Source organism: Galeopterus variegatus, unplaced genomic scaffold (assembly GCF_000696425.1).
Source record: "Galeopterus variegatus unplaced genomic scaffold, G_variegatus-3.0.2 Scaffold192, whole genome shotgun sequence".
Classification (NCBI taxonomy): domain Eukaryota; kingdom Metazoa; phylum Chordata; class Mammalia; order Dermoptera; family Cynocephalidae; genus Galeopterus; species Galeopterus variegatus.
The window spans coordinates 300,672-312,648 of NW_007726303.1; the positions used below are offsets into that span (position 1 = coordinate 300,672).

General features: G+C 38.5%; 2 protein-coding genes and 1 pseudogene across 2 annotated transcripts in view; 2 read left to right on the forward strand and 1 right to left on the reverse strand.

Annotated features, from left to right (window-relative positions):
- EAF2 (ELL associated factor 2) overlaps positions 1–8,992 on the reverse strand; it is a 41,851-nt gene extending 32,859 nt beyond the window's left edge. The window contains exons 1-2 of the mRNA XM_008564833.1: positions 8,847–8,992; positions 899–993 (exon numbers count right to left, since the gene is read on the reverse strand). Coding sequence (XP_008563055.1) covers positions 899–993; positions 8,847–8,955 — 204 coding nt within the window. The 5' untranslated portion in view covers positions 8,956–8,992. The remainder of the gene's footprint in view (positions 1–898; positions 994–8,846) is intronic.
- An 82-nt stretch (positions 8,993–9,074) lies between these two features.
- The window catches only part of LOC103583632, a 4,008-nt pseudogene continuing 1,105 nt past the window's right edge, over positions 9,075–11,977 (forward strand).
- The window catches only part of IQCB1 (IQ motif containing B1), a 61,092-nt gene continuing 58,290 nt past the window's right edge, over positions 9,176–11,977 (forward strand). The window contains exon 1 of the mRNA XM_008564838.1: positions 9,176–9,233. The gene's annotated coding sequence lies outside the window, so the exon portion shown is untranslated. The remainder of the gene's footprint in view (positions 9,234–11,977) is intronic.

Sequence of the window (11,977 nt, forward strand, 5' to 3'; positions counted from 1 at the left end):
GCATGTGATAGGATTTGACCAATGAACATGCTCCAAAAAGAGACCAACTGAGCATGTGCAAAACTATGTTACATAACAGGGAACCACCCCCTAATTAGATAGAATGAATATATATTACAGAGCAAAACTATAAAAGCCGAATCTTGGCAGAAGGTGGGGTTGTTGCTCACTTTCCTGGGCCAACCTGTACTTTGCTGACTGAGGTGTGTATGCTTTACATTTTTAAAAAAAGATGACCAGTAAGGGGATCTTAACCCTTGACTTGGTGTTGTCAGCACCATGCTTACCCAGTGAGCTAACCAGCCATCCCTATATGGGATCCGAACCCATGGCCTTGGTGTTGTCAGCACCACACTCTCCCAAGTGAGCCACAGGCCGGCCCCTGTATGCTTTATTTTTGTGGTAAGCTTACTTTTAGCAGGTAGCTGCTCACTCTCTTGAGCCAGCCTGCACTTTATACTAAACTTAAAGTGTGTATTTCTCACTTCTGTGTTAAACTTGGTGTGGGCCCTGCTCAGTCTCTGGAGCTATGCAGCACTCTCTCTATGAAATCTGCAATTCTTATTTGTTACATTAAATCTGTTCTCACTTTCTACTGTGATCTGCTCTTGAATTCTTTCCTCTGGTGGGGTCAAGAACCTGATAAGAAGATGGTGTGCGTTTAGGCTGGCTAATGGGCCTCCCCAGACTATTCCTCTTGCATCAAAACTACTAAATGAATTAAAGTATTTTAAGATTGTTTTACCTAAAATAGTTTAAAATATGTTGTTTTGTTTTGCTGCACTTATTAATTAACTTAACCAACCATCGCTACATAAATTGCACAATATTTCCACTTAAATTTAGTGGAAATCCTGCAAAAAAGATTCCTTTAGTCTAAATATATAGAATTACTCACTTCTATATTTGGAAGAGTTATTGTCACCTGTTCACCTTTGCCGATCTCAAGCTCTCCTTCACAAGAAGTGTCAATAGAAGCAGGTTTAAAGTCATCTAAAAACAGATACAAATACCAATTTTTGTAGGAAGGAACAATACCTGAACATCAAAAATATAAACATGTTTCAGAATGGTAAGTCATTTTTCAAAAGCCAGTAATTAAAATGGTTTATAATAGTCTTCATATTGTAAATGAACAAACAAAATTCAATCCAGTTTATTTCTGTATGCATAGTTCTGAGAAAAAAGAAATAGCTATACTCTGAAACATTACTCTTAAACCCAGCTCCCTTAGAATCCTATTTAGACCAAGATGAACTAGACTAAGATGTTCTACTGCTAAAAACTAAATAATGTCTGTGTTTTCACAACTTTTGAAAAAACTGACATAGGTAGAATATTTAATTCTCAGTCTTTTTCTCCCATAAATTTTTCTTAAATCACCTTTGGTGCCTACTATAAGTACTACCTGTCTGCCATTCTAGCAGAACAAAATGAATGAATATACACCAAATACAAATTAATGAGGAAACTCAATTATATATATCTATATATATATACCACTAAAGGATGTGTAAATTTAACCAAATCTGCCACTTTAGAAGAACTAAAATAAATTTTAATTTTGAGTTAAATCATAGCTCAAATGATACCATTAAAATCTATCACCTAGGACTGGCTGGTTAGCTCAGTTTGTTAGAGTTGCAGTATTTTAACACCAAGGTCAAGAGTTTGGATCCTCATACCGCCAGCCACCAAAAAGAAAAAGAAAAAAAGAAAAAAAAATCACCTAGAAGGAATTTAGGGCACTGAGATATTTCACATGCTATATAAGCTTAAAAACATCTAAAATATGAAAGCCATTTAAAAACAATCCATGTCAATATACATCAATGAATGATAATTCTCATGTATAATTCTTTATGTTATGTTTAAAGTTAAATCTTTATTAAAATAAATCATACATGCAAAATATAACATAAATTATAAGGTTGATGAACTTTCACAAATAACTTGTGTATAACCAGCAACCCAGACCAAGAAATAGAACATTACCAGCGCCCCAGAGGTCCCTCCCAATTATCACCCCTGTCCCAAGAGATTTATCCTTACATTAACAAAAAAGCAAGAAAGGCAAAAGTCTAAATCCAAAGTAATGAATATTTATTAATGGAATTTAGAAAATTATAATGGACAGATTCTTGGGAAAAGAGAATCTTCCAATGCTTATCAAATCATCACTCTGTCAATAAACAAAGGCTGGCTCTGCTTCACAATGACAATTATAATAGCCAATATCAATGGAATGCTTACTATATGCCAGGTACCATGCTTAAGTCTTCATATTTAATTCCCATAACAACTCTATGAAAAGAAATGAATTTCATTCCTCTATTCCTTAAACAAATATAAATGCAAATGAATAAAAACAATTCATACAAAGTATTCTTTATAATGTAGTTTATTCTTCATGCTACTTTGATTCAAAACTGAATACAAGCAATTAAAATCTCAATGTTTATTCCTGGATATAAAAATAACATAAGCAATACAAAAAAATAAGAGTTTTGATTCACAGTGTGTCTCTAGGAAGCACAACTGAGGAATCAAAAGATAAAGATTAGACTGAAAATAAATTGGGGAGTTTGTTAGTAGTAGCAAGGTAAGTGACAAAGGCGAAAGATGTAATTAAGGTGTTAAGTTTTAGATGCTAGAATGAGAAAGTGAACTGAGGGAAATAAGTGTTAATTAATGGCCAACTGATGAAAAGACAGTGATACTGAAGGAAAAAATAAGAACTGAGCTTGAGTATCAAAGAGATAAAGAGAAAGTAGAAAGCAAAAGAGAAGCCAGAAAAATCTAAGAGAATGAACACAGATATAAAACAAAACTATAATAATAACAGCTATTACTTATGTATTAATCAATTTGTAAAGTTTTTCTAATCACTCCTATCTCAAAGCCTCACAACAATCCTGTAAAGTAGTGAATATCCCTATAATACAGATACAAAGTGAAGATGGAAGAAATTGAGTTCCTTGCCCAAGATTATGCAACTAATATTTGCTAAAGCTAGAATAAGGAACCACAAACCCCATTTAGAATAAAGAGATAAGAAGTTGGCCAAAATATATCAACATCATCAGGGAGAGAAGAAAACTCCAGTTTGAGCAAGCAAATATCATTTGTGAACTTAAAAGGAGAACCAAAGTCATTTTATAAGAATGTATATAAGGTAGAAATGAAATAATTACAACTTAAAATCTTCCACTATTAATAAGTTATCACATGATCATGCCCTATGTGGGTGCCCACAGTAATGAACTTTGTTGGTTCTCAACTTTCTAATTTGAACTGTCCTTCAAGTTTCTGCTCATCAATCGAAGTATTCTTCTAAATATTCCTCTCTCTCCTTCATAGCTCATATCTAGTCACTCTATCTACTTTCATATCCTTCAGAGCCATCCCCTTCCATTCTTTCTGAGGACAATCTAGTTTTCAATCAACTAAAGGCTATTAGAATTCCTATAGCTCACCTTTCTCCTCTTTTCTGTCCTTTTGCTCTCTTAGAACTTGAATCTTATTTCAAAGTCCCTTCTTCCTTGATGCCATTTCAGGGCACAGCCATTTCCCTACTCTCCAGAATCTCAACAACTTCTTCACTCCTGTAGCACTCACTATACCATTCATCAAAACCTAACATAAACTACCTGATATTATTTACCTCCTTGTGGATATGTCCTACTGAACTGTAATTTTCTAAAGCACAGTGCTTCATACTTTAATTTTGCCAGAACTGTAGCTTTAGCACAGTGCCTTTAACATAATGGATATATTCACATAAAAGATCTTTGTAGTTGACATGGGTTCATATTGTTCACTCTTCTCTGAAACACTTCCAAATTTATTTTAAGTTTATAAAGGGTGCTAAATTATGTGTAAAATGCTTATTTCTAACTATTTCCTGTGGATCAGATTAATCTCTACTTCAAGACTCTCAATCCCTTTAGGGTAGATAATGCCATATGCCTTTTGTATTTTTCATTAACACACTTCTGCTCTCACAGAGCACACCTGTTACTTAATATTGGACAATAAATATTCTCTATGATAAATATGTAAAACATTAGAAATTACATGCTAGAGTAAAACCATGGCCCTCTGACCTCCATTATTTTTCTGAGAGTAGCACAAAGAGCAATACTGGGAGGTATGGTTGTCATTTAATTACAGCTAAATGATGGTTTAAAGGAGAGGCCAGCCAGCAACCTAAACGGTAAAGAAGACTAGTGGGAACCATAGTGACTTAAAGAATGAATAAATCCAATCTCAGGAAGGCAGCTACAACTCTGTTCCAGCCAACTCCTGTCAAAAGGAAATATGAGTTGGGTATTGCCAGGTTACCTTCTGATTTTTAAAGAGAAGCTGGAAATCCAGCTTTTTATATTTAAAAAAATCTTGATTTTTAGGCATTTGCAACTAATTCAAGAAGAAATAACAACTGTGTGCATCAACGTCTCTAGAGTCAAACTCACCCCATAGGCAGTTAATGTATAACCTCTGTTTTAGTATTTACAAAGTGATTTTTTCTTTATATTATCACTTTTGATATTCACACAAGAAGAAATAACAACTGTGTGCATCAACGTCTCTAGAGTCAAACTCACCCCATAGGCAGTTAATGTACAACCTCTGTTTTAGTATTTACAAAGTGATTTTTTCTTTATATTATCACTTTTGATATTCACAACAAAACTTTGAGTTGAATATTTGTAACCACATTTTACTAAAGGGGAACTCTTCTGAAGTAATGAAATCAACAAATGATGAAGTCAGGAACTCAAGCCACATACTCTATCCACTCATATTATACAGCTCTTTGTCTTATATCCATGGTTTTTTTTTGGGGGGGGGGGTAGCTGTCAGGTGCAGGAGTCTGAACCCTTGACCTTGTTACCAGCACCACACTCTCCCAAGTGAGCTAACCAGCCAGCCCTATATCCATGGTTCTTAACTTCTGTGTACGTTTGTAGGGAGCAGTATTAGGACATGAGGGACAGTCACAAGTCCCTATGAAAACCCAATGAAAATTATAGACCAATTATAAATCCTCTCTACAGAAAAATGCATATCTGAACATATCAAACACTGTGAAATTTAAAGGGGTTCACAGGTCCTTGAAGCCTATATAGATGCCTGTAGTACATAATATTAATTGCAAGAGACAGAAATGTGCTCAAAACATCTGTTGCTTTACTTAATGATAAGTATGAACAAATCCAACAAGATTATTCTAAACCTATTTACATTTCTAATTATTCTACTATTAGGATTGATAAATTCTACTTTTTATTACTTGTTACATCAAGTAGTGTCGTCTTTTATTTGTCTTCAAATAACCTTTTTTAAGTATACAACTTGTAAGTTTCAAGGGGGGTCAAATATAGTTCTAAAATTATAGAATTTGTCGAACAATATCATGTTCATGCTTTCCATATGCTTTCAAATGTGAAATGTATTCTCTTCTGGGGGAAAAAAGAAGATAATAATCACAATTCTTTTAACTTATTAAGACAAGTGAACAGATATGATGTTGATGGGGGGGAAAGGGGAGTGGGAGTGGAGAGAGGGAGGGAGGATAAGGAGGAATTGATAAAGGGACATAAAAATCAACTACATTGTATATTGATAAATTTAAAAAAATGTATTCTCTTCTATGTTGCTATGATTGCATACCAAATTGTTTATTTTTCAGTTCTCCTTGGTTTGGAAATACCACCACCAATTTTACTATTTATTTATTCTCTGTGGATTTCCTTCATCTATGTTATCTTTTTCAGGTTTACAATATAGTTATATAGATTGCACGAAGAGTAAAAAAACATTTTCTAATTTGTATTTAATATTTTTTTGGTCAATGTTTACCACTTTTTATTATTTTGGCTGCAGCATAACAAAATATCAAAATGTATCTTCATAAAAGGATCTACAATTACTATCATAAATTTATTTCCTGGGATTTGAATGAATCAACTAACTCCAAAACTCACACTCTTTCCAATATACCACACTGATCAAAGAACCTTAACTGTAAATATAATTTTAATTCTATTTTTCATTAGTGAACTTTCTGATATTTGCTTACATCAAAGCTTAACTACCCTTTTATGGGGGGGTGAGTCCACTTAAAGCCTCAGACAATTTTTCTGTAGTCACTGCTCATCAGCTCATCATTTCATGACAGCAAAATGTGGTGTCATTTACAAGCTTAGGAATTTCACTGTTTATTCCCTTATCTGGATACAAATTGTAAAACTATTACTAGCCCAAATCCAAAATCGATTCTAGTGGGTCCTGTTTTTCAAACTCTTCTACCCAATGAAGCGTTTAATGTTAAACTTATCATTGATAGAACACCCATGCCCTCCCTACCACATGCTAGACTATCTTTTTGATAGGTTTCATTGCCAAGCCCTGATAAATACTTTTTCAAAGTCTAAGTAAATTACATTCACTGGCACTCCTCATACACATATGAATATAACTCTTCAAAAATAACAATGGCTTCTATTTATTCTCTACCATGTGCCAAATACTGTAATAAGGTGCTTATGCTATCTTATTTAAGCCTTACAAAAACCTCCCAAATGTAGATATTATTATTATAATTTTACACAAAAGAAAATAGAGAATGAAAACTTAGAGAATGTTCTCAAAGTCCCACTACATATATAGATAGTGAAAGCTAGGATTCACATCCATGTTTATCTAAAGACTTAGCATATCAGACAGGCATAATTGCCCCTGTACATAAACACAGAATATTACTTTCTCCCAGATTACATTCGCTTGAGTGTTCGTTATAAATTAGGTCCACCTGCCCCGTATGAACATCAGATCCACTATTCTGCAGTTACCATCCCTCACTCTGAGTTCTTAAGAGTGAGGACCACATTGGAAATAAAACTGTCTTCCAAGGATAGACTGGTTTTATTGAAATAAATCTAAAATGATTATGTGCCACTACTATGCCTGCTTCAACAAGAAAAAAAATAAGAGGTGAAAACCTTTCTAATGTCTTCCACAGAACTGAGAGTATATTGAAACATCTGGGTTTATTTATTATTGTAGTTATTATTATTGTTATTGTTTTTTCTTTGTTTATTCTCATTCTTATACTCGGATCATTCTTTCTTTGACTTTGAACATATAATTCCAGTTTTAAGAACCTTTATAAATGAAAGGCTTTGAAAATATGAGTAAAAAGCACCTTCAAGGTGCTTTTCAAAGGCTATTTTTTCATTCACTTAATTTGAGGTTCACTCCCTTAAAAAAAGACTATATACCCAAGTTATATAATTTTTTTTTTTTTTTTTTTTTTTTTTTTTTTTTTTTTTTTTTTTTTTTTTTTTTTTTTTTTTTGTGGCAGCTGGCAGGTACGGGAATCCGAACCCTTGACCTTGGTGTTATAACACTAAGCTCTAACCAACTGAGCTAACTGGCTAGCCCTAAAAATACATTCTTAAGCAAATTTTTGTAATCTTAAAACTTGTAACTTGATACTAAGGCTACTACATACATAAGAAGAAAGAAGAAAGGAGAGAGGAGATACTATTTGAGAAAAAAGCATGGAGAAACCAGGTAAGAACCATCTCATACTTTTGGGAAATGGAACTGAAGAGAGAAACTGCAGAGCCAGCACAGCACTAGCTGTCTCACTGTGACAGTGTATGGATGGAAGCTTTGGATGACAGAGTATGATAAAGAAGAATAAATCAGGGACACCGTTGAAAATCTGTTCACAAATATCTCCCCCATTTATTCTATCAATTGGATATTAATTTTGCTTAATAAAACTCTTATATTAAGACCACTGGTTTGTCATCTCTTTACTCTGAGTTACTGTAACTAGATTGTCTACAACTTAAGCAAACTTTTGGAGTATGTGAGTTTTATTTGGGTGTTTTGATTGTACCATGGAACAATTCAGAGTAATAACCATAAAGGTCTCTGGACAGTCTGAGGACAGAATGACTGATGAGACAATAAGAAAGGGCAGGGCTGGATAAAGGAAGTGAAAAAAATACAGATTTGCCACAGAAATATGAAAGGTTATGATTCGATGATCTCAAAGTTTCCTTCCAGCGCTAGATTTCTATGCGGACTATCATGCAAAGAATGAATGTTTTACATACGAAATCATAAATGCTATATTTTCCCTCCTGGATCTATACCATTCAACTGTTAAAGCAAAAGAGCTCCCTTTTCTACCTCAACAATATAAGAGAGTAATTTATTAAAACAAGTTCTAGAGGCCATAAGAAAAACCAACGGGTAGAAATCATAGGGACGTAAATATCTTCCAAATAAATAACACACCTTCAAAACTTTGATAATCAGTATTTGATAACTGACTGAATAAAACCTGGGGTCCAAAAGAGATAGAGATTATGGGATGGTTGAGAACCTCTCCCCAAGAACACTCTAAAAAGCAACCCTCATCAGCCAGTGGTGAGAAAAAGCGGAGAGAATATTGTCTCACCAATCTCAAGGCATTCCCTTCCCCCGCATTCAGTCCTGTTCCCGTCCGTTTGTCACATTATTTTCCTTTCCAACTCTGCATTACTCACCTGTCACGTCTGTCTCCACAGTCACCGCTGCACACCTTCTCCAAGAAGTTTCCCTGTCTGCTGGTCTTAAATCCCTCTGCCCAGTTTACCCACACCTGCTCCTTCACCAACCGCTTAGGACTCCAGGCAGGGTAGAGCACCGCGTTGGGGGTCGCCCCCCACCCCCATCTCCTGCAGAGTAAGAGGAGACTCCAGGAACAGAACTCGGAGGGGGTTGTGCCCGTACACCCCCATCTGGGAGGTTCCCCATGTTTCCCCGGGGCCGTCCTGACTCACAGCGCACAGTGTGGAAGGCGCAGCGTGGATGCTTCTCAAAACTCTTTCCTAACTTGAGAACCCGTTCGCGACGGTCAACGTGCGAGAGTCCCGCCGCTCCATTCATCATTTTCCTCCGGTTCCGACTTTGCCTCAGCCACCGGCGCTCACTACCATCCGCCACCTCAGCCTGAAGCAACTGCACTAGCCACCACCAGCGCAGCCACCACAGACTCCGCCCCGCGCCCGATGCGCGCCGTCCCACCGGGTGCCTCTCGCGTTCTAATTGGCTGCCTGGCAAAGAGCGCCCCGCCCCTTGGCTCGGAGGATCCTGGTCCAGCGTCTCGGCGCCTAGGTCCCACGTTGCTACGCAGCCGCCCTGGTAAAGTCGTAACTCCGTGGTGCTTGGTGAGTAACGGGTCGTTTGGTGGAGAAACGCTAAGCGAGGATGAGGTAACGGACTGAGGTGGCGGATGGGGAAGGAGAAGGCCCTGAGGTGACGGGAGTCCCGGACCTCAAGCTTTTGGACCAAGTGAACCGGCTTGTAGGAGCTTTTAACTGGAGAATCGGCCTGCTCCAAGCCCTTTCTGTGGAGATCTGTCGTGGAAACTGAGGCCTGGGGAGGGGCGGTATTTGGGCACAAGGCCTCGGGTCTTGCCTAAGGCCTCGTAGAGCCAAAGCGGGGTCTAGAATCTGGGGAAAAGGAGACCGCGGCCCAGGAGCCTCGGTCCTTGGACCTGACTGAAGCGAGGCCGTTACCCCGACAATAGTTTTCTGACCTTTCTGTACCAGAGGAAGCTACCGGTGGTATTAGGACTGGAAGAGGGGACTTGTAAGGAGGGAAAAAAGAGGATTCGGAGTTAGGAACTGCTGACGTTTAGGATCACATGTAACTGGATTGTATTGGGTTTCCTTCTTTCATTTCTGTCACAGTGATCCGTGGAGGCAGTAACGAGCATGGCCAGGGAGGCGTGATTCCCAAAGGATAAGGCTGAGGCTGGAGCTGGGGCTCTGGCAACAGGGTAGTAACATTAATAACTGACAAATCTCATTTTTTTTTTTGGTCAGAGTTCATGAATTTAATGTAAAGGTGGGAGAAGTGGTGTGTTAAAGGAGAAGCACTCAAGAGAAAGTTTACAAATGGTTGCCATAACAGGTGGTTGTTTTTCAGGATAATTATGCAGTTAAACTGTACACCTTTACTTACCTTCTACTATAGGCAGATGTGTCAATTTATTGTTCCAGGTGGGTGGGTGAATGTGTCTCTCTCAACTTGCTTATCTAAATTCTACCCTTTTGAGGTACACTAACAATGTTTTATATGGTAGTTAAGTGCTCAGGTTCTAGAGCCAGAACTTCTCAGTTTGAACCGCAGCTTCATACTTACGTGTGACTGTGCAAACTAAACTCTCCAAAATATGCTCTTCCTTAAAATTGGGGGAAAATAACTGTACCTATCCCTTAGCATTGTTGCGACGATTGAATGAGGTAATACATGAAAGCAATTAGAATAGTAACTCACTCTCCAAATTGTTAAGGCTCAGTGCTACTGTCATACTATATTTTGAGATCATCCTTGGTGGCTGCCTTTTCTTTTAAATCTTGAATTATTAGGGATTATTAGGAAGTATTATTGACTTATTAGAGAGATAGGAATTGCTATTTTGTTTACAGCTGAAACTAGTTCAGAGAAGCCCAGTCCTCTGACTTTATGGTCTGTATTCTTATCTGTGTCATCTACTTAGTACTTAACATATTATATTTTATATACTTAAGTATTTTATTTTGTGTATATGTACGTGTGTGTGTGTTTATGTAAACATACATAGTTTTTTTTCCCAATCAGGGATATTATCAGGGAATCCGACCTATATAAAATCTTTGTGACCCTTGCGTATGACATATTGCTCTACACACGTTTGGTGATGATGATAATGTTTTAGTGATGTTCTATTTTGGTAGCCAGGAGGCAAGAACAATGTTTTAAGAGGTCAGCTGCAAGGCTGGTGGCGGGTCCTGGGCCCACATTCACATGGGAAACCGCGACAGCGCACTGCCTGGCACAGCCCCACCCTGGCATGTGGCCACAAGTCCAGTGGCATCAATTCTCTTTCCAGCGGTTCAGGGAGTGCCTGTTTCCCCTTGTTTTAGTCTGTTTGTGTTGCTTATAACAGAATACCTGAAACTGGGTGATTTATAAAGAACAGAGGTTTGTTTGGCTTATGATTCTGGGACAGCTGCATCTGGCCTGGGCCTCAGGCTGCTTCTACTCATGGAGGAAAAGCAGCAGGCAGCTGGCGGGTACAAGCAGATCACATGGCAAGAGGAAGCAAGAGAGAGAGAAAGGACGTGCCAGGGTCCTATAAACAAGCTCTCATGGGAACTAATAGAGCATAGAGCAAGAACTCACTCACTGCCCCTCCTCCCCCAGGGAGAGCATTAATCCATTCATGAGGGATCTGCCCCCATGACTCAATCAGTTTCCAACACTGCAACATTGGAGATCAAATTTCCACATGAGTTTTGGCAGAGACAACACATCCAAACACCATCACCCCTGATTCTTGCTTGTACAAATTGTTCCCACTGTAAGGTGGAGTGAGGAGGAGAGTCCCTGGCCTGGGTCTCCAGACGCCAAGGAGAGGGATACCCTGATGGAAACTCTCACAGCTGTGAAAGTTGCTTTTCTCGCACAGGCATCAGGTGGCAGCCAGGCTGCCAAGTGTGCCATCTCGAGCACGCAGCTCAGAGCACAGTATTGACACCAAAGCAAGAAGTCTGCAGAAGGAGAATGTCATAGAGAGGCTGTGCCAGGACTGGGCTGGCATCGGGGCCTTCCCAGCACTGGGGTCTCTTGACCTTTGTGAAAATGAGGGCTCTAGAGAGAGGCACAGAGAGGCGCCTCAGAGACGGTCATCTGTGAGAAAACTGGGGGGCAGAATGGCCGTGAGAACAGTCATCTCAGTCAGACACTGCTGTGAATGCAGGCTCCGCAACATATCAGAGAGGGCACTGGAAAGGGCAGCCTTTTCAATGCAATGCCTGCCAAGTGCTATTCAGATGCAGTGAAACATCAGAACATCCATTCCCAAGAGAAGCCGTCCCAGCAGCGATTGTGGGAAAGCCTTAATCCACAGCTTGCATATCGTTAG